This window comes from Phalacrocorax aristotelis, chromosome 4, assembly GCF_949628215.1.
Source record: "Phalacrocorax aristotelis chromosome 4, bGulAri2.1, whole genome shotgun sequence".
Taxonomy (NCBI): domain Eukaryota; kingdom Metazoa; phylum Chordata; class Aves; order Suliformes; family Phalacrocoracidae; genus Phalacrocorax; species Phalacrocorax aristotelis.
The window spans coordinates 69,390,425-69,413,318 of NC_134279.1; the positions used below are offsets into that span (position 1 = coordinate 69,390,425).

At 40.5% G+C, this 22,894-nt stretch overlaps 1 protein-coding gene across 1 annotated transcript; it reads left to right on the top strand.

The window, feature by feature from the left end:
- The first annotated feature begins 1,857 nt into the window (after nt 1–1,857).
- WDR1 (WD repeat domain 1) lies at nt 1,858–22,650 on the top strand. Its single transcript, XM_075091874.1, has 15 exons — nt 1,858–2,137; nt 2,436–2,557; nt 6,489–6,579; nt 9,578–9,725; nt 11,122–11,302; nt 13,140–13,217; nt 13,958–14,038; nt 14,157–14,390; nt 15,235–15,322; nt 16,592–16,748; nt 17,373–17,460; nt 18,482–18,592; nt 19,065–19,238; nt 19,687–19,831; nt 21,273–22,650. Exons 1-15 carry the CDS (start codon nt 2,122–2,124, stop codon nt 21,380–21,382), a joined length of 1,824 nt encoding a protein of 607 aa, XP_074947975.1. The 5' UTR covers nt 1,858–2,121; the 3' UTR covers nt 21,383–22,650.
- The last annotated feature ends 244 nt before the right edge of the window (nt 22,651–22,894 follow it).

The following is a 22,894-nucleotide window of genomic DNA, read 5'->3' on the forward strand; positions in this document are numbered from 1 at the left end:
AGCTGGCTGGAAATCTCCGTTCAAAATAACCCCAAGGCTCTGCTGAAGCATGAGGGTGGTTGTGGAAATATGAAAAAAATTCTAAGACTTGCTAACCAAGTTAGTATAACCTAAGTCAAGTCTTTGCAGAGGGAAAAGTAACAATTCATCGATTGCATCCCCCACTATGATCTGAAAAATGGAAACGGTGCTGAGTCGACGTCAGGTTCGGATTTCTAGTCCCTTAAATACTTGAAGAACCAAAAAAAAAAAAAAAAAGGCCTCTGAAACTGACTCCACGTTATTTCAAGTCATTATCAAATTCATATAAAACATCTTAGGATATGAGGTCAATGCTTTAAGAAACTACAAAGGCAACCCTGGCAGGAAAATAAAATACCTTCTATGGACTAATGTAATGGAAAAAATGTAAACATGACTCTGAGCACGTAAGATTTTGTTCATGTACATAAAGGATAATACAGCTTTGGTGCACAAAAACATCTTATGGAAAATGTGGAATCTTTATTTTGTCTTCAGCATGGAATATTGACACAGCAAATACATACGTATTCATTTATTTCTGAAAAATCCAAACAGGTGAATAGAAAAAAAAATGTTTTCATATAGACCATTTGCTTTTTAATGGGTACGTGGCAATCATTCAAAGAAAATGTAACTCCATGAAGCCACACACTGGACAAAGGGAATCCATTTAGTGCAAAAGTGAAAAGTACAGAAACCTCTTACAGTAATCCCAGCATAGTTACGTGCTGTCTTCAGTGTTCCTTAAGCAGAGCGGCTACAGAAGCCAACGCAAGACAGCTTCTTCGGGAAGTTTTGGCATCCTTTCATCCTGCACTGCCTATACCTGCCTGCATGAAAGTCTCTATAGCCCTATACTTCAATGCTGGTTCTTTCTGCATTTGAGAATATAAAGCTTTTCTTTTCCCCCCCCATCTACCTGTTCTCCCACAGGGCTTCCCCATGCCCGTTCTACACATGAATTGGCCACGAACACACCAAGAGCATTGCTATTACTATATACTATATTCTAAAGCTGTGCAAGCCATTTCTGTGATACCCATCTGTCCTGATGCTTTTTTCCCTGTTTGACATAAAAAAAACTCACTCACTTTATGATTAAGGCAAGTTAAAGGGACAAAAGTACAAACCAGCACCCATTTCAGGAGTTTCTGCCACTTAGATGTAAAAGCTGACTTAACCCCTACTTGTAAACACGGTCGTTCCCAAGCAAAATTACAGCTCTGCCCCCTCAGCAACTTCGTGCACACAGCGGCGTCCCCACAGCTATCACCGGGACAAATCCCCCCCACAACAGCTGCATCTAGCAATGCCGCGGAAGTCAGGGGCTGCTGCCTCAAGGTGCAGAGAGCCAGCGAGAGCCGTCCCGCAGTCGCTCACCACCCGACGACCAGAGGGCGGGAAATGGGCGACACCCCGGCCTGTTTCCCCCCACACCAGCACCTTAAAGGGATTCCCTCAGCATCCCCAAGCATCTTCCTCTCCCCACACCCCCCTCTTCTCATGGAACCAACACGGATCCCTTCCCCTCACAATTCCACCACCACCCCCCTCACCGGCCCAGTATAACAACGCCCGTGACCGCCGCCCCGGGACCAGCGCGGCCTCACCGCCACTCCCGCGCATGCGCCGAGGAGACGCACGGGTGGGGGAAAAGCAGCGTCCCGCACATGCGCAGCCCGCCCGGCAGCGCCCACCTCGAGGCCCGGCAGCGAAGGCGTGTGGCGCCTGCCGGTGCTTGCGCGCGGCTCCCTGCCGGGGCGGGGCCGGCTTCTGCGGCCGCCCCAGCGCAAGCCCCGCCGGGCCCGTCCGAGCCGACGGCATTTCCGGGGGAGGGAGCGGGGCGCGGGCTGGCGGGGAGCGGCGGTGCGGCGCGAGCAGAGTTGACTATATATGGTCAAAGGCAGGGGAGAGCGGCGGGCCGCGCCGGCGCTTCCTGCTTCGTGCCGCTGGGCGCCGCGGGGCTGAGGCGGCGGCGGCGGGAGGAGGAGAGCGAGAGGCCGGTTCGGTCCGGCTCGGCTGCGCTGCGCGGGGTCGCGCTCGCTGCCCTTCCCAGCCCTTCCTTCCCAGCGCCGCCGCAGTAACAAGTGGGCGAAGATGCCGTACGAGATCAGTAAGCCCCCGGCGAGGCGGAGCGGAGCGGGGGGTGGCCTGGCGCGGCGAGCTGCTGGGCTGGGGCGGGGGACCGGGCGGCGGCGGTGGTGGTGGTGGCGGCGGGGAGCGCCCACTGGCCGGCAGCCCCCCGCCGCCCCTGAGGCGGGCGCGGAGCCGGCGGTTCCTCACAGCCCGCTGACAGCAACAAGTGACCGCGCCTGCCGGCGGGGCGCTCGGCTGCTCGGCGGCGTCCGCCAACGGGGACAACTAAAATTATTTTTTTTTTTTTGTCTCCCGCCTTTCTGCTTTTCCCTTAGAAAAAGTGTTCGCCAGCCTCCCTCAGGTTGAACGAGGCGTTTCCAAAATTATCGGAGGTGATCCTAAGGGCAACAATTTTCTTTATACTAATGGAAAATGTGTCGTCATCAGGAACATTGATGTAACGTATCCAAATTTATTCCGTTTTGTAATATAGAGCTTTCGCTAAGTTTCATTTTGTTTCCCAGCCCCCCTCCTTTAACAGCCTTGCTTCGTTCACACTTAGTAATTTCAGTTGAGGTCACAGCTCTGATCATCAGCAGGGGGAAAAGCAGGGTGCATGACTCAGGCATAAAACCATGGGCAGCCACTGTAAAAACCTGTAGTAAACCTCAGTAAAACGTACAGTTCTCTCCCTCTCTTTGCACAGGATTTATAACAAGAGACTGGTATATTCTGGTTGGCCCTGTTTATCTTCTTAAGTATCACTGTTATGAAGTTGAGCGTTGTGTTTGCCTAATAAATTAACTCTTCCCTCTTTGCTGTATTGGGCCTTTAGCTTGTGAGAAAAGCGTGCAAATGCTTGCAAACACGTATCTCGAAATGTATTAGTCCTTACGGTCTTTCCCCTCCCTATCCTGCACTCTAGGAATCAAAATATTTGTCAGCTGCTTGACTCTGTGGCAGACTTACTGCATGTGGAGTTCTCAGCCCTGGTCAAAGGGAACTTTTCCCATCGATTAAATACTAGAATGCCCCAGTTAATGTTTCCAGTGGTGTGGAGGTTTAGGGTTTGGGTTTTTTTTCTTATCTGGTGGTAACTCGAGAAATGTAAACCAAGTTATTTAAATTATTTCTTTTCAAAGATGACATCCCTCTGAGAGTTACAGAGGAAGTATTACATGTCTAGGCTATTGTCTTGCTATTGGTTTTCAAAAAACTACTTTTCTTCAAAGTACATGTTTGTTCTTCAGAAAATAAAATGCTCCCCTAGATTTACTTTCCTTCCTTGCTGTAGATCTGGCCTACAGTGGGGAGGGCGGCAGGGGTGCAGGTCATACCTCTCTGGAACTGTTAGGTCTCCACAGTAATGGATTTGTTTATGGGTGCTTCTGTAAACCACCTTTGTAAACGGAATTTTTATGAGCTGTTTTCTGACTTATCACCCTCATTAATTTGAGACATTTCATCATTGTCATGCTATAATACAGAAGTGCTACTAATAACTTAATTCTCTGCAAATTTCTTGTTTGGTATCAGTTTAAATTCATCAACTTAAAATGCGTGCACTCTGGTTTCAAAATCTCACTATAATGTAATAGCACTTCACTCTTGGTATCAAGAAAAGTTCAATTTTCTGAAACCAGAAGCCCCAATTAAACACTGTAATGGTACATAGTGTGATGAGAGAAGAGAGAAAAGCCACTCTGCTTACGTTGCAGTTTTTGCCCAAGTTATGGACTGTGACCTCCTCCCTTGTGCTGTCATTAGTGCTCATCTGACTGTATTTTGGGGGTTGCATTGGAAGAAAACAATTTCTTTTTATCTTCCTGAATCAGCTCACTGAAGATTTGCTGAGTGCAAATGTTAGTCCCGGTGGGAGCCAGGACATAGAGCACATGGTGAGGTCTGAGTACAGGCAAGGTGGGATTGTGGGAATTAAAATTTAGACTGTTTAAACTCTCAAGGGAAGTTGAGAATGGAAGGCATAAATCCTTCAGTTTTATGGTGTAATTCGTGCTGATACAGACTTACTTAACTGGCAAGGAGTCTGCTACTGTTAATAATTGACAGGTGATGCTCTGCAGACAACTAGAGAATGTATCATAGCAGTGACACGAAAACTGACCAAAGCCTGTGCTCCGGCTTTTGTGTTGGAGAACGTTGCAGTTTGTTCCTAACACAACGTGGAAGTGTGTCCACTGTCAGTTGAGAGCCATGCTTTCTCTGAAAAATACAGAAGCCTGTATAATACTTTGCAATAACCAAATTAAATACTGGGAGGTCTGTGTGTAATCCCTCCATGAACAGTTCTCCAATGGGATGGTAGTACTTTTAATTAAAAAAAAAAAAAACAAACGCAAAAAACCAAAAACAGGTCATCAAAATGCAGTGATCACCTTTCTCTTAAGTCTGAAGCAATCTAGCATTAGCTAATCAGTGGTGATTAATGTAAGTGTTCAGGGTTAATTTTTGATCTTTGAGCATGAGCTAGAGACTTTAAGATGAAAAGGTCCTGGAACAGTGCTGGAAAAGCACTGTGATTAAGAAGGACTAATGATATTTGTAAGGTTTCGTACCTCATTAATATTTTATTGTCTTCATGGGTCTAAACCTACTTTGAAGCTTGGAACTTCAACTACTCACTTTCATATGTGGCTCTGGTTTCAGTGTTCGAAGTAAGCCGCATAAGCTCACTCTTCTTGTTGAATCTAGTATTAGGTACTACATTTGTCCCTGGTAACAATATAATCTTATCCTAAAATGTCTTTGAAGTGGGATTTTGGGGGTTTTGACATGAAAGTTGTACTAGTTAAAAAACTGACCTTAAAAGCAGAAATAATGTTATCAAATAGATGGCAATTAAATTGGCAGCTCTAATTTATTACCTGGTTTCCTGATTCTATTTACTATGTCTTAAATTTGGGAGTCTATCTTTGTTTAACTCCTTAAGTCAGTCTGTTAAGTCCAGTATCTCATCTGTGCTTCCTGGACTCTTGGAGATTCTTGCTGTAAAATAGCAGGTACTAATGTATGCCACTACTAATGAACTGTGGGGGTTTTGAGCTGCCTGAACTTGTAGGCAATGCAGCTGTAGCATGGGGAAAACTTGTCTTGCCTAGATAAAATCCAGTTGCACACAAAATGGAGAGCGATGTGCACTCTGTAAATGCAGATGTTTGTGACTTAAGTAGAGCTATAACACACTCAAGCAATGAATGAATGAAAGAGAGCTGCTTCTTGCATGAGTAAGCTGTATTCTGTCTCCCAAGATGTAATAGTACTGCAACAGCAAGAACTCTTGCAAGCAGCAGGCTGTCTGCTTTCTAACACAGAGCAGGTGTTTTAGTTTTTCCTGATTGGATGGCTGAGTCATACCATAACATCAGGTGGTTTTCTGGTTTGGTTGAATAAATCTGTATTAATTATAGCAGTTAAAATGGACTTCTGTTTTCATCATATGAGTCAAGTTTCTGGAGCTGGAAGATACCTGTTAACTGGTAGAAAAAATTTTTCTAAGGAGTAGTGTATTACTGTTGTAGCATATATGTACTGTATTTGGAAGATGTGCAGAATGGCTTTTTTATACAGTTAATTTGAGAGCAGATTTTGCCTTGATGGCATCCTTTTTTGATTTTTGTGGCACCTCTGTAGTGTGACACTACTCATCTGCTGAGACACTGAGTCAGTCTTAGTGTCTAACCTAAAGCATCTGAAAACACTTTAAGACTGAAGAGATAAAATTGTGATGCAGTGGCAGTGAATTTCTTTCAGAATTCCAGTGCAACTCCTGATGCTAGGGAAAACATCTTTTTTCTGTGCCAGTCTACTAAATTTTTAACCAGATTGCGGTTGGCAAGAAAGAGCAAGCCTTGTGCACCTCACTGGTTACCAAGTGATCTTGAGTAGTACATGGTGATGATTAATGACCATGCAGTATGGTTAACTGTATGCTTAATTTTCATACTCAGCTATAGTAAACTTTTGGATGTGTGTTGCAAAGCACAGCTCATGTTTAGTGTTCTGCTTGGGTAACTGCCTTACCTGGGCCAGCCCTGTAAAAAGAAAGTCCAATGCTTTTCCTATTATTTTGGAGAGTGGTTTTGTATTTTTCAGAGGTATTGGAGAGGAAAGGGTCCCGGCAGTTCTGGCTGTTAGAGGAAATACTTTAATTGTCAGTTGCTAGAAATTAGTGCGTTCTTGTACTGGACAACAGTGTTCTACAATGAGGACTGCATTTCTCAGTTTTAGACAATAGCTCTATGTAAGCTGGAAGGAAGGGTGCAAGAGGAGTGTGAGGAGAAATTCTGAATTTTATTTCTGAATGTCTGATTTTACTCCTTTGAAAACCAGGAAATACAACTTAGTAACTTTTTTTTCCTTTAAACTAGAATCCTGCTATTGCTGACATCTACACTGAGCACGCCCATCAGGTTGTAGTTGCCAAGTATGCTCCCAGTGGATTCTACATAGCATCTGCAGGTAAAGTATCGGTGCACATGCTGTGTGAGAGCTGTTAAAGTGCTTGACACATAACTTACTGGCAGAACAGAGTAGTAATGCTTTGCACTGACTATGTGTATTCTGTACATAAATGTGGCATGCTTCAGTAGAATTACGTATAGATGCCTGAGGGAGGAATGATTTCTAGAGCTGTTCCTCTAACGAGTTCAGTGATGTGCTTGGTCTTTTTAAAAGCTGCGATTGAAATCAAGAAGAACCTGAAAATGAACTTTAAATACTTAGTGTGAAGTGTTAAAGAGAACAAACGTTAGTGGAGTGAATGACTTGTGTACGTGCAGCAGAATGAAAAGTTTTCTGAAACACAGGACTGTTGTTTCTGTTTATTAACAAATGTTCATACTTTGGGGGCAGGGGAGGGATTCTAGAAGAGTGTATACTCCTCTCTTTTCCCTCCCCTTTCTTCCTGACCAAACTTGGCAAGACTTGGCATGATTTTTCATATATTTGTAACCTGAACTAAAAAAAGCTTTCCTTGGTAACTTAGCAGAGGCTGACTTGCAGTTTCTGTGTAATGTGTGTGAATCAATAGTCTGTGAATAGGTAACATGAATTTCTACAGCTTTAATTTCCCTGTCCTGGGCTGTTAGTGGAAATGGCTACAGTTTTTGATTACTTAGAAAGAACAAAACCTTTTTAATACACGAAGCCTTTTTAATAGAAGCTTCAAATAATTGGGTTTTTTAGGACAACTGCTAGGCAGTTGAAGAATATTGACAATATGATATATAACTTCAATTTCTTAAAAATAATTGTGGTTAATCTATGGATTTTTTAAAATTTGCTTGCCATTGTCAACTAGAAACACTTCAGAAAGTGATGTGCCCAAATACAGAAATACTAAGTAATGTATCTGAAAATAAAGCATTTTTTTATATTGAATATGTTATGTGAATATGAGCTCCTTAGAAAGGGAGTCCAGACTCATGCACAGGGCTTAGTAGAATGGGAATTTCTCAACAATTTTAAAGGAATAATAGTTTTTTAAAATGTAAAATGTTCTTTCCTGGCTCCTGAACATCAGAAAGCTCTATTAAAATGTATATTTTTTTGAGTACTGGGGGAGCTTTAAGAACACTGATAGCATAGCTGATTTTTTTTTGGCTTTTCCCTCTTCCCTGTCTGAAAGAACCAGAGCCAGGATTTTCTTGGCTCAGTCTTGTGTGTGGACCGTATGTCAAATTGAATACCTTCTTAAAATCCAGTTTGCATTCTTTATTCTACAGACTTGGTCCTCTAGGTTTGTGCTGTACTTAATCCTCAGAATAACAAATCCATTTTTTTTTTCTTGTAGCCTTGTAGATTTTTAATCCTCTGTAAAAGAACAGTAGTATATACATAGCCTGATCTTAGAAGATGTTTTTCATTACTGATCAGCTTAAAGAAGATCCTTCTTCCTGGGGGGAGTATTCAGTTGACTCTTTTTAGAAATTGTCTGTCATACCCAAGTAAATGAGTTTGAGCTGCACTATTTCCCTCTAAAACATGTCTTCTGTATGTCATTTATAAATAGTTTTGTGATACTGCTGAGCATGGGGTCTGAAGGTAGTATCAGGCTGTTCAAGCTGTTTCTAAGTATAACATGGAAGATTCGTTTCTCTATAAATTTACATTAGCCATACAACCTGCATTAATACTTCATGTGCTTGATGAAACAGACCTTTGGCAATCTGCTTTGTGGCTTTTATGATGATTTCTCTTAACTGCAGTCACAGCAGATGTAGTAATGGGAAATACCACAAAGTTCAAGCTATGTGTCCTATCCATTAATAGATAGAGCAAACAATTAGATTTTGAAAGCCACATTAAAGTTCTGTTTCAATAACAAATTATCTGTGTAAAATGGAGGGTTCTGCATCTGTCCTTTTAGCAGAAGTGGAGAAGATGAGTCTGTGATCAGGTCCCAAAGATACAGGGTTGCTCTATTTTTAAATTGAACTGTAAAGATGCACCAATAAACAATGAACAGAACTCCAAAAAAATTTCTGCTGAGGTGAAAGGTATATATTTTACCACATGGTTTATTCTAAAACAGTGGCTTTTATGAAGGGTCCAACAGAAGCAGAATTTGCTCTGTGGGTTTCATTAGAGATGTGTAAACCTGCCTGCGTATAGAGCAGTTCCTCTGGTTACAGTGCTGCACACAGTAATTGCTCTGAATAGAAGCAAGCTCTAGGGGTGTGCAATAGTGAGAGGAGACAGTGACCAAGGAAGCTTTCATTATATGAAGTCTTAAATTATGACCTGTGTTATGTCTGATGCTTGTGACATTACCACTTTTGAAAATTAGGTTGGATTCCTTTGTAGAGATCTAAATAGTGCAGGTATCCACGTGTGACATTAAGTGCATACATGCTTCTATATAGAAAAAGTATGCCAATGAGTGTGCATGAATCAAGTTCAATAGGCAGAAATCTCTTTGTATGTTTACACATGCCTGGTATTTATATGCAAAGCAGGTTTGCTTTGAATGTACAAAAAAACTGAGGTATGATTCTTAGTGCATAAGCCACTGTCCACCAGGTTGCTCCCTTACTGTAGATGTAGGATGGCTTACTTTGCAGCAGTGTGGGTAAGCTGTTTTGCAGCTGCTGGGGAGGTGGGGCTGGGTTAGTGGGGTTTTTTTGTGTGACACAGAAAGGTAACACATACCGGCAGATATTAGAGTTCCTACCCTCTTAGTGGGCAGTTTTTTTCACATGTCTGTTTACAGAAGTTGACTCTGTGATGTGTTTATTGCTGTGTGCCTTGAACAACCTTAGTATCTGGTTAAAAACATAAGTCAGTGAAACAGATGTAGTCGTCAGTGTTCCTAAATCAAGTGATTTGTAGTGATTGTAATAGGTCCCTAGTACAAGTGTTCAGTGTAGCTGAAAAATCTGTATCCTGGCAGATTGCTGAGTCACATGACCTAGTCATGCTGGAACAACAATAGTTATATTCTATTTTATTATGGCAGATGTTTCTGGAAAGCTGAGAATCTGGGATACTACACAAAAGGAACACCTACTGAAGTATGAGTATCAGCCATTTGCAGGAAAAATAAAGGACCTTGCCTGGACTGAAGACAGCAAAAGAATAGCTGTGGTTGGCGAAGGAAGGGAAAAGTAAGTAATTCTCTTCCGCGTGTGTGTATATATATGTACATACATACACTGTAGGCCTGTGTGTTCTAACGAAGCGGATTCTTTGCAGAAAACTTCTAGTCTTTCAACAGAAGACAGTCATGGCTTGTTCCCTGTTTAGACTTCAAGTTGTACTGTTCTGCAGCAGAATTCTTTATGCAGTATTTCACAGCTGCAAACCTACTTGGAAAATACAGTTCTGTAGAATTGCTCAGTTTAAAATTGTCTGGGCCTTGTTTGTTTTTCAGAGGTGGGCATTACATTCAGTGATAGCTGTTCAGTATGCCTTTTGGTGGATTCTTTTGTCTAATTCTGATAGGGTAGGAAGGGAGAACCAAAAGACAATTCTTCTCCCTTTTCTTTCACCCCTGAGAGGATGCGATTGAGTAAGAGTAAAATAAAAAAAAGAAAGTGTATCTGAATTTTTCTCCCTCAGCAACATGCCTAGCCTATATTTTTAGGTCTTATGGTAATTAAAAGAAAATCACAACCATTCGTCCTTGCCTGACTAAATGAGGTGCCCATTACAGTCAGGTTTGTATCCTTTCTTTAATGTTTAAAGACTGGCAGAGTCCAGACCAGGTATTCCTATGCCTAAAGGTCTGAAAAGCATGACATGGTCATGTTCCCTGACCTCCTGCACCATTTTTAATCACCATCATGTCCTGATATTTGGGGTTCTTTATCCTCGATCCTTCCTTCCACCCACACCTGCCCCTGGATAGACACTATGTAAAGTTGCTCCCCTACTTCAAAAAGCCTGCCAGCTTTCTGTTGGGTTGATGTACTTTAAATCTAGAATTTTGCTGAAGTGATTCTATAGAACCCTTTTTGAATAGCAGTGCTCTGGCAGTTTAATGCCATGGTATTGATTATACTGATCTTTTTTTGAAGGTGATTTAAAGTAAGAACCTATGAAAATGCTGTTATAACTCTTCCTCCTTAAACCTTTAGGTAATAATAGTTGTAAATGTGATGGTCCCCAGTCTAGACTAAATAATCAGATAAATGATCATATGTCATCATTATCCTAATTTTCTGCATTCTGCTTAGTGACTAGGCAGATAGGCCAACTTAGTTTCTTTTATAAACCGACGGACTTACTGAAGAATATCTTTTGGATCTCTGAATTTTAGAAGCTTTATACATAAAACTTGCTTGTCTGTTCCCTTCAGCAAATGTCTCCTATTGAAGATTAGATTCTCTGTCCAGCAAGGTCTCAAATACCCTTCAGGGAACTGTGATGCGCTTGCATGAGATTAACAAGATGACCTAATTTCTCTTTGAGTGCACTCAAATCTGTTGCTTGCAGATGCTCAAGGAATTAATCTACATGTAACTTTTATAAACTGTAGTTATTGTGTGCTTTTCTAACCAGATTTGGAGCAGTGTTCCTGTGGGATAGCGGTTCTTCTGTTGGCGAGATTACTGGGCACAATAAAGTGATCAATAGTGTGGACATTAAACAAACAAGACCATATCGTCTGGCAACTGGCAGTGATGACAACTGTGCTGCTTTCTTTGAGGGACCGCCATTCAAGTTCAAGTTTACAATAAGTGTGAGTTTAAGTTTAGATGTGGCTCTCTTAAACTGTGCAACAAGTTGACTAAAAGCTTTCCAACAAGTTCTTGTCACAACTAGCTGTTGCAACAGAAGTTCTTAGATACCTCTTTTGAGGTAAAGTTGGTGTCAAGTGGCTTTCTTAAACACATGTAGGAATATAATTGAAGGCTTATCTCAGGCCAAGAAAACTGAAATAAATGATTGATTAAGAAGAAAACTTGAAGCACTTCTGAATTTTTTTCTGGCTCTTCATCCTCTTCCATAACTTCAGAAGTAGGATGTTTCATTGGCCCTATTGGTGCTTTTTGAGCCCTGCTTCCCAGTGCAGACCTGTGTAGTGCTTCTTAATAATACTCTCCAAAGTGCTTGATTCAAGAAATGTGGTGGTGTGACTGGAATTTTCCAATCTGCTTAAGAGTGCTCAAATCTGAAATCCCAGGGCAGCTTAGAAAGGGTGAATGTAGATGTTTGAAAACATATTGAAAACTGATTTCTAAAACGAGGAATGGTTGTGTAACTTCTGTGGTCAGTTTTCTGTTTCTATACTCCTTTCCACTTTATTTCTTATTCTACTAGTTAAAATCTCATATGTAAATGAAACAAAGCCTGGAAATACCACATTTAAGACATTCATTGTTACTTGAGGCCAAAGAAAATAAAAAGCCAAAAGCTTCTGCAGCTGTTTCTGATGGCAGAAGACATGTCTCTTGCCTCAGAAAAACTATTGCAGAGATACTGGATGTTATTGCAATAGTAAATTAAAAATGTTTTGTTCTTATTTTTGAAAACACAGTAGCAGGCCTCTTATTTTCTTAAGTACACGGCTTGTGTAGTCTTCATACACTGGCTTTAGTAAGAATTCCACTACAGTTCTAGAATAGGAATTGTTTTGAGCTCTGCAATCCAATGAAATTATGTAGTTGCCTAATATATTTCTGAACTTAAGTTGATACTTGCATTTTGCTAAGCTGGTTCTTTTGGAACTCTGAAATTGAATTGCTTACCAGTGCTGCACAGACTGGTATGTGATACAGTCTTCCTTTTAAAGTGATATTTGAGTTGATGTATGAGATTCTGGTACAGGCTGTTACGCGGTTTAGATTAGAGCTTGATGTATCATCAGGAAAAAAATTGAGGGTTAAAGAAAGTAGGTTGGAACATGCCTTTCATAATACTAAAAATAGTCTCCCAAATCTCTTTGCATGGGAGCTTTGGCCTCATTGTGGTGCTTCCCTATTTAACGTGTGTTTTCTAGTTAGCATGGTTTGAATAGTCTCCTATTTGTAAATGGTCTATTTGGGGAGCATACATCAGTCTTGCCCAGTTACTTCATAGAGCTACAACTAACGCAATCTCCCAGAAATGGAATTCCAGTAAAACAATTTAGTCTTCATACCTGTTTTTTACAATGAGAAGGATATGGTACTTCTCTGTGTATAAAACTTATTGCATAATGAAGCAAGAGTTAAAATTTTGAGAATGTTGCAGAAGAATTCAGTGATCAGAATGGAGGAATCCCATGTTTGCATCGAGGCTGTAGCTGTGGGGTTTTTCCTACCTATCCCTGAAACTGTACTTGTTCACCTGATGGTGTGCTGAGTTGTTTGAACTACATCAGTATTGATGGCTGTTTTCTCCCTGGCCTGTTCCGATACCTGTGATCATCTTCTAATAGAGGCTAGACTTGTTCCACAGCAATTTTCTACAGCAGGCGTCTCCTACACACTATAACCTATGGCTCGTGTGTAAGACAACTTCATTGTTACTAGATTATCTTCTATGTAAAAAGGTCAGTTCTTGTTTTGTGTGCTGATTCTTCTTTTTTCCTACAGGACCATACACGGTTTGTGAACTGTGTGAGGTTTTCTCCTGATGGGAACAGATTTGCTACAGCTAGTGCAGATGGGCAGGTAAAAAAACAAGGAACTCTTTTTGTAGTGGTTTTTAACATGAGATGATTTTCCTGTGCATTTTGGGAAAAGGATTGATATTGTAAAATCCATGTTGCTTCTTTTTTCATGCCAAGAAATAACTGGCTTAAACTTTTAAGTATTATCCTGTAAAGCTGTAACAACTGACATCGAACAGACTATTCTCATTCAGCTTTTCCCTCTGTTCCATCTCCCTAGCATACGACTTCTCTTACAGGTTATTTTGGCAGGAACATAATAGATTTTTGGAATATGTATGTCCTTGTTACGATCCTGAGAAGTCTGGCTGAAATACTGAACTCATAGATAGCAGCCCAGCTCCATGTGGACTCCCTCCTGATGAGGGCAGGTTTGACAATGACACTGTTACCATAGGTAGCTCCTCCTTCTAAGAAGGCAGATTCCCGTGACTGCAGTGCTAAGCAGCTGCCATCACAGCAGGAGCCAAAAATGTAACATCTTCCAGAATTTCAGATGTCACGATCAATGTACAGAGTGGCTTACTGTGATTATTTACAGTTGTCATCTTATTTGTTTAGTCTTAAGTATTAAATGCAGGAATACTTGTGCCTTTTCTTCAAAAATCTAATTTTGATGAACTTGCAAGCATGCCACATAACAGAAGAACGGTCTGTACAATGCAAGTAACAGTCTTTCAGTCCTTGGGTTTTTTGTTACTGCTTTTTCTGTTAAGTTATATGTCTGTGTGCTCTCTTAAGATTTTTGTCTATGATGGGAAGACTGGAGAGAAAGTGTGTGCTCTTGGTGGAGGCAAAGCTCATGATGGAGGTATTTACGCTGTAAGTATCACTTCATCTGTACAAGTGGTCCGTAGTGTTTCATTACCAAGTTCATGGACTGTGAAGTCGTGCAATAATAAATGCATTTACTATCTTACGTTGACATTTGTTTTTACAGATTAGTTGGAGCCCTGACAGTAGTCAGTTGCTTTCTGCTTCTGGAGATAAAACTGCTAAAATCTGGGATGTTGGTGCTAATTCTATTGTCAATACTTTTAACATGGGATCAAACGTGTTGGATCAACAGCTGGGTTGTTTGTGGCAGAAGGACCACCTACTGACTATCTCTCTGTCTGGCTATATCAATTACTTGGACAAGAACAATCCAAATAAGCCTTTACGTGTCATAAAGGTAGGTTAAACTTCTGTCATTGCACCGGTTTCTGCAGTAAATGACCCTGTGGTTAAAGTTGTCTAAATGGAATAATAACCATAATGGTTTCATTAAATTAGCATTGTGAGACAAGCAATGTGTGATTGACTTTTGCAAGTCACATGAACGAAGAAGTTAAAATGTTTCTTAAGGGATATTGTGCTTTGTGAAAATAAACACACTGCTGCTGGTTTCAGCTAAGGTTATCAGCTTATCTTTCATAGCAGCTTTTAAGCATTCTTGAGATCAAAAAAAGAAATACAGCATAGACAGAAAATTACCAGTGATGTCTGTCTCATTTTACCAGATCTGGTGTATTGTGAACAAGGTGATTACGGTTACTGCATAATTGAGCTTTAATTTTAGGAATGAAGGAGTTCTCTGACACAGCACTCTCATGGGAACTTATATTTTTACATGAACTAGAAACAGATGTCCCAGATTCTTGCTATTGCTGCTATAATTCTGGTGGTTGGTGTGGGTACGTGACCATATTTAGTCCCCTTGCATGAATCATAAAGTGCCTGAAAAGCAAACTTTGTTGATAGAAGGGCCATGACAGTATTTTGGTGCAGTAGGCTAGTAAGGTTATTCAGTGCTTATTCCCTCTCTTCAAGGAGTAGTACATGGAAATAGCAATGCTGCGACAGTTAAATGACTGCACTGTTAACTAGTGATTTGTATTCTGGGTAACTTTAATGTTTATTAATAAAATATGTTACTTTATGAATAACCTATAATTCTTCCTATATAGGTTTGATTTATGTATGTGTTAGGATGAAAAATTGCCCATCACTAATTATTATTTGTGTCCCATTCACAGGGTCATAGTAAATCAATTCAGTGTCTTACAGTGCATAAAAATGGTGGAAAGTCCTATATTTACTCTGGAAGTAATGACGGTCATATTAATATCCTTTGAATGATAGTGATATTTGTTCTAGCCTTATGGTATGAGAGAACTCAGAAGGAGGAAAAAGCTTTGCCAAAGACACAAAATGTATGTTTACTGGACACAAGCGAGTATTTTATCTGAAGTTTATTTTACTTCCCTGTAACTTTCCTATTTTACTGGTTGCCCTTAAACTTGCTTGATAACTATAAGCCAGTTCTTAATTTCCAATTGTCACTTCTTTGTGATAGATGGTTGGTATAAGGAGCAAGTAAATATATAAATTAGCATCTTGAAACTTTCCACATACTCTGTCTTACAGGCAAAATACATGTTGCTGTCTCTTGCTGTTATGTGCGATAGGTAGATCTCAACATGTGCTGAAAGTCATGTAGCTTGTTGTTTAGATGTTCAGGACAAGAAAGAAACTCTTGTTGATCTGTCTCTGATCTGTAACATGCATTTTGCTTTACAGTTGTGTTTTTCCCACTTGTATTAAGGTGTAGAGTTTTTTGTAGTTCTGTGATATGTTGTGTTCTCTATTGGTATCCCAACTGTCATCAGCCTTTCTCACTACTGAAGAAAACTTGTACTTCTTTTGAGACTCTTTCAGTCCATTTGGTTTCTGGAGCAAAACACTGGGAATGCAGCCTGGTTCCTGAAGGGGGCATGTTAGAGGGTGAGGTTGGGATGAGTTCAACTAGAAGACTGTTGGCTTTTCTTCACTGTTCTGAAGCTTATAAATAAAACTGCAGTCGTTCGTCTGGCTTGCCCTGATGCATTAAAATGGTGTCCTGTTGGCATAAGCTGTTATAAATATAGGACTTGTTTCCTTACAAGCCTGTAGTATAGCGTTAATAGTTCAAACTGATGTTAACATCAGGGAAAGCCAATGTTGCAGGGCTTCTAACCACAATTCTTTAAAAAGTATTTCCTATTCTCAAACCTAATGCTAATTGTTCCAGTATTTGCTACTGTTTGTCATAGGTCATTTAGCTCAGTACAGAACATCAGGGATTAATTTAATGAATATTTTTGAGGCTGTGAGGTTGATTGAACCTTGGTACAGATTGCCCAGTGGGCTTGTAGAGTTTTCATCCCTAGAGACATTCAAAACCCAACAGAATGCGCAGTCTGTTGTAGCTGAGACTGATTAGAGCAGCAGGTGGACTGAACAATCTCAAGAGGTCCCTTCTGACCTTAGCTATCCTGTCAATTATTTAACTTTTTATGATGCTGTATCTGACTGCACCAGTATCATCAAATGTTCCTTAATTCTATTATGTACATTTTTGGGATTCTGAAACTGGAGAGAATGATGGCTTTTCTGGGAAAGGCCATACAAACCAGGTTTCTAGAATGGCAGTGGATGAAATGGATCAGCTGGTCACCTGCAGTATGGATGACACTGTGCGCTATACCAACCTCAGCAAGAGGGACTACAGGTTAGTTAAAATGATGCTTTTTATTGTAGTATTGCAGCCCTAATTATCTTACAGCAAGAGTTTTGTTTTATATGGTAAAGAATTTTGTGCTGCAATTTATTCATGTTTTAAGTTACCATGGAAACTGTAGGAATGATTGCTCTACCAACCTTGTTTTTTTCTGTGACAACAAGAAATGCATCTCAGACTTTTCAATTTTTCTCATCCCTTCCACAGGTTAGAGATCTGCCTTGTATCAGGTGGCTTACTTAGGGGACTGTGGGACGGGTGTCTGTTTCGAGATTCATAAATACCCAAGAATATTGGTAATGTGGTTAGGAGGGGTGTGAGACAGCTGTTTATTCATGGAAACCACAATTGAAGTAAAAGAACTTTAAAGAATCTTACTAACATCACCTAGTTAGTTTAGAAAATTAGGCTCTAGTGTAGTAACATCTACTTCCACTTTGAAGATGTACTACCTGATCAAGATACTAATGCTTTAAACAGTAAACAGAAGGAAACTTTGCAGATTATTTAAAAAAAAAAAAAGCATGTTCTTGATCATTAGTGGGTGATTATTTGAATACGCAATAGTGGAATAATTTTTTTCCTCTTTTTCCACCTTGGCACACCACCTTCTAGTGGCCAGGATGCTGTGAAAATGGATGTTCAACCAAAATGTTTAGCTGTGGGTCCTGGTGGTTATACTGTAGTTCTATGCATTGGACAAGTAAGTATTAACTTTTGGATTATCAACACAATCTCTGTTAATAATGCCTTGTATGGTAACATGGTTTCTGACATCCCTATGTAGTGTGGGATCACCTTGCATATCTGCAGAATTTCCTGACACAAGCTATGGGGAACATAAGCCTATTAAGTATCTTGCTTAATTGTCTCTTTGCATCCTGTACCAATTTGAAAGTCATGTATAGGTTTAAACTTCACATGGTCCCTTGTGCAGATGCATCTGAATTTGTTATCAATACAGCTTTGTGCTGGAAGGCTACGCCAGTCTGAATCATTCACTTGCTTGATCTGTTAAGTGACGTGATTTGGGGCAAAGGATGTCCTGCTCCTGCATTTTTTTTTTACAACTAATCTAACAAATTAACTAATGCTGTTGTACAGCATACGTAGCTCTAGCTTGCCAGTAGTATTCAGACCACGCAAAACCAGAGAGATTGTACCAGGGCTATCTTGTATCAAAGCACGCTTCTAATGATTTATGCCTTCTGTTGTATAGGTGCTGGTTTTACGCTTGGGACTTTCAGTAGTGTTGTACAAACCTGTTTTCTGTGTGAGTTATAATTCCAGTTGTCCATAGTACAGAACTGGATAGGAAATAGCTCTTAAAATTTAACTTCATAGTATTAACTCGCTACTAATTTGGTCGTGCCTCCCTTCCTTTAACAGTGAACCAGGAAGGGAGTAATCATTGCTGAAAATGTTTTGTCCATGTTTGTTTCATGCTCAAACCAAATGAGGCAAAGCTGAAGGCAGTAGAGCATGCCCTGCGCACCTAATTTAGAGCACATAAGTATTCCAGTACAGCAGATTAGTTAGTCACTGCATGTAGGCATTTCTTTTTATTCTTTTTAAAAAACAAAACTGTTCCCTTAAGATCAGAATATATTTAACTCTGAGTAGTCAGAGTGGATTTGTATTGATGACTAAGCAATGTGGCTTAGTCATAGTTTTGTATTAGGCACTTTGAAGAAGGGTCTTAGTTTCTGGTTTTCTGTTTACAGATTGTTTTGATGAAAGATAAGAAAAAATGTTTTGCAATTGATGACCTTGGCTATGAGCCAGAAGCTGTAGCCATTCACCCCGGAGGAGGTACAGCAGCGGTGGGAGGAGCGGTAAGGTTGCACTTCCTAAAACTGTACTACTTTGAACGCTGGAACTAGTAACAGAAGTACTTAATAATAGTAGGGGTGTTGTGTTGAGAATAGGTGGCGGTTTGTAACAATAGCAGTATTGTAACGAGTAAACTATGTGCAATTGGTATTCTGGGCTTTCATTCCCCAGGTTATCCCACCATTGTGACCTAACATCTATTTAATTTTTTTATTTTGCTGTTTTTAAATTGTCAAATTATTTTTACGCAGTGTATGCTTAAAGTAGGCAAATTCTAGAAGTCAGGTCTATATTCTAGATGTAGTGGATTGTAGCCAATATAAATTACAGGTTCTTTAAACTATTTCTTAATATAAGCACTACCAGAAACAACTGATGCAAAAAAGTTCCAGACTCAGTAACTCCTCTTCTTTCTATTGCAAAGTGGTTTGTTTTTTTTTTTCATACCTTCCCCCCTTCACCATTAATTTGCAGGATGGGAACGTCCGTTTGTATTCAATCCAAGGAACCTCTTTGAAAAATGATGATAAGTCTTTGGAAGCTAAAGGTCCTGTTACTGACCTGGCATATTCTCACGATGGTGCCTTTCTTGCAGTATGTGATGCAAACAAAGTTGTCACTGTCTTCAGTGTCACTGATGGCTATGCGGTAAGAATTGTCATATCAGGAGTTTTGTTTGTTTAAAAACAGACTGAATGGCATCTCCTGTCTAAATCGGTAGTGGTGAAAATTAGTTGTTAAATAGTTGATGTATATTTGGTGTTTCTGTGACTGTTTACCTGGTATTTTGAGTTAGTGTTGCTTTTCACAGCAGCCTCTAAGCAAGAAGTTGTTGCATTTGCACTTTACAGATCCAACTTTCACAGAAAAAAATTCTTAGTGTCTTTTTACAAAAGGTTTGGATTTTATTGGCCTGATAAATGTTTAAATAGCACACAATGAAGCCACCGCTTGGTTTAGGTCATCCATTTGCTCCTGAGATGTATGTTATCTGGAGTCTTGCAGTAGCTTGTCGTGATACTTCAGATTAAAAGCCAGTGACTTCCCGAAGTACCTTAACTTCATGAAATAACATTGTATCTCTGACTTTCAATAGGAACATAACGTCTTTTATGGACACCATGCAAAAATAGTTTGTATTGCCTGGTCACCAGATAATGAACACTTTGCTTCTGGAGGCATGGACATGATGGTGTATGTTTGGACTGTAAGTGATCCAGAGACCAGAGTCAAGATACCAGGTATCTTTCCTTCAAAATCTTACTTTTTGAAAGTTGCTACTAGTTCTTGAAATCCAACACAGTACTTGTTTTGTAGAACTAATGGTAAGCCGGTTTGAATGATAGAATCATAGAATGGTTTGGGTTGGAAGGGACCTTTAGAGGTCATCTAGTCCAACCTCCCTGCAGTGAGCACGGACGTTGTCAACCAGATCAGGTTGCTCAGAGTCCAGTCCTGCCTGACCTTCAAGGGATGGGGCACCTGCCACCTCTCTGGGCAAACTGTTCCTGTGTTTCACCACTGTCACTGTAAAAAAATTTGCTCCTTATACCTAGTCTAGATCTACTCTCTTTTAGTGTAAAACCATTACTCCTTGTCCTATCGCTACAGGCCCTGCTAAAAAAGTTTGTCCCCATCTTTATTGTAAGCCCCCTTTAAGTACCGAAAGGCCACAATAAGATCTCCCTGCAGCCTTCTCTTCTCCAGGCTGAACAACCCCAACTCTCTCAGCCTGTCTTCATAGGAGAGGTGCTCCAGCCCTCAGATCATTTTTGTGGCCTCCTCTGGACCCGCTCCAACAGGTCCATGTCTTTGCTGTGCTGAGGGCTCCAGGGCTGGAAGCAGTGCTCCAGGTGGGGTCTCGCAAGGGCAGAGCAGAGGGGCAGAATCCCCTCCCTTGACCTGCTGGCCACACTGCTTTTGGTGCAGCCCAGGATGTGGTTGGACTTCTGAGCTGTGAGCGCACATTGTCAGCTCATGTCCAGCCCTTCATCCACCAGTACCCCGAAGTCCTTCTCAGCAGGGCTGCTCTCTAGCCCTTCATCCTCCAGCCTATATTGATACCGGGAGTCACCCTAATTTAGGTGCAGGGCCCTGCACTTGGCCTTGTTGAACCTCATGATGTTCACACACGCCCACTTCTTGAGGTTGTCCAGGTCCCTCTGGATGGCATCGTGTCCCTCAGACAGGTCAGCTGCACTGCTCAGCTTGGTGTCATCCGCAAACTTGTTGAGGGTGCGCTTGATTCCACTGTCCATGTCATTGATGAAGATATTAAACAGCACCGGTCCCCAGACAGACTCCTGAGGGACACCACTTGTCACCGATCTCCATCTGGATTTTGAGCCGTTGACCACTACCCTCTGGATGCGACCATCAAACCAATTCATTATCCACCAAACTGTGCATCCATATGTCTCCAGTTTAGAGAGAAGGATGCTGTGGGGGACCATGAAACAAAGCCTTACAGAAGTCCAGATAGACCATGTCCATAGCTTTTCCCTTGTTCCCAAACTAATTTAGCCTTTGTGTTACTCTATCTAGCTACAATGGCCAGAACTCTTATGTTATTGTGTAGTCACTTTAAAAAAATACTGAAAATTACATTTGGGATATGTGCTAAAGTTATTTTGTCAGCCCAGCCTTCCTAATTCTTTTCTATTATTTCACACTGCCATACAGATGCTCACAGACTACATCATGTAAGCGGCTTGGCGTGGTTGGATGAACATACTCTGGTAACAACATCCCATGATGCTTCTGTCAAAGAGTGGTCTATCTCCTACAATTGAAATAAGTCCTGCCTTTGGAAGGACCTAATCAGGGACTAGAACTACTGCAGTGGAACATAGCATTTCTCTTAAAGAATCTGTATTGGCCTCTGGGTCTGCTATCATATCATATCTTTACAGGGTGTTCATATCTGTAATTAAATGTACTTTGAAAGCTTTAGCCAGTAACAGTTTGCACATGAAAAGCACTTAAATTATGTCTGGAGCTTAACCTTTGTGCTGAACATTCCAGAGGCAACAGCTGAGCAAGTTGGTGTGAAACATTCAGGTGTGAAAGATACAAAATCAGTTGTTCTTTTCTAACCTAGAAACATGAGACTGTACAGCATGAGAGTAATACTTCTCATTTTTTCTAATTACAGAACATTTCTGTACTAACGGTCATAGCAAGAGTATTTAGTTGTGATCTGAAAGCAATCAAGCTGTGTGCAGCTACTGTATATTGCTTTGCTTCTCTGTACTGCACAAAACCGTTGCCTCAGTTTTCTTCCAGATAACAAAATGGGGTACATACATAATAAACTTTTTATGTATTTCATGTCGAAGCTTTGTGGTTTATTTTAAGGTGGAAGTGTGGGATTTTGATGTACTTACTGTTGTGGGTATAATGTTTACAAATAATCATTGTGGCAACTTCATGCTTCAGAAACAGATTTGTTACTTTCATGAATTAAGAATGTCTGGTCATTTCAATGTCAGAAAAATCATTCTGTTTCAAAGATTAAAAGATGTTTTCTGTTTGAAGGAGAAGCATGTTATTGTTTTAAAAAAATGCAGTACTTCTACCACCTTCTCGAAAATATGGGAATTAAACAAAGTGAAGCATTGTTATGACTTGAAGTGATTTTTGAGAAGATAGTGTTTGCTGAGTAAGTTTTATGCCTTTGCATGTGCAGAACAGTTGCATGGAAGCTGTTATCTAATGCGAACAGATCATGATCTTATGTTTAGTTCTCTTCTCACACTCTACAACACATTTCAGTGATTTGAAGCTAGCAGTCCAACAAGGGTGGAGGAGGACACTCTGATGCAAAGTAGTAGGAAGATTTGTTACCGTCTCTAGTGGCCAAAAGAAGCTGTTGCTGTCCAGAACTTTGGAAGACTTTAATAAAAAACTTTTTCTCTGCCAAGTCTTCACCACCACCACACCTCCAGTGCGCTTTGGTTTTTATTAAGCTTTCTTTTCTGTGTGGACTTGTGTTGGTAAAACAATCATATTTCTAATGACACTAATCCTACAGCAAATAAAAGGCTTTTGCTGCTTCTCATACTGTGGACCATTGCTCAATTGCTGAAAAAAAATTCCCTGTCGACAATGACTTGCTGAAACGTATTTTTAAGAGGAAAAATGTTGAGTTCTTTTTAGGAACTGGTGATCTGATGTCTTCTGGCACACAAGCCAACATAAGCATTAGAACAGTTGACGTACGGTTTACGGAGGAAGCAGAGTGTTTTGCATCATGGTTTCTTTGTGGTTAGTGCACCTCTCTTAGCAATTTTGCATGTCTGGTT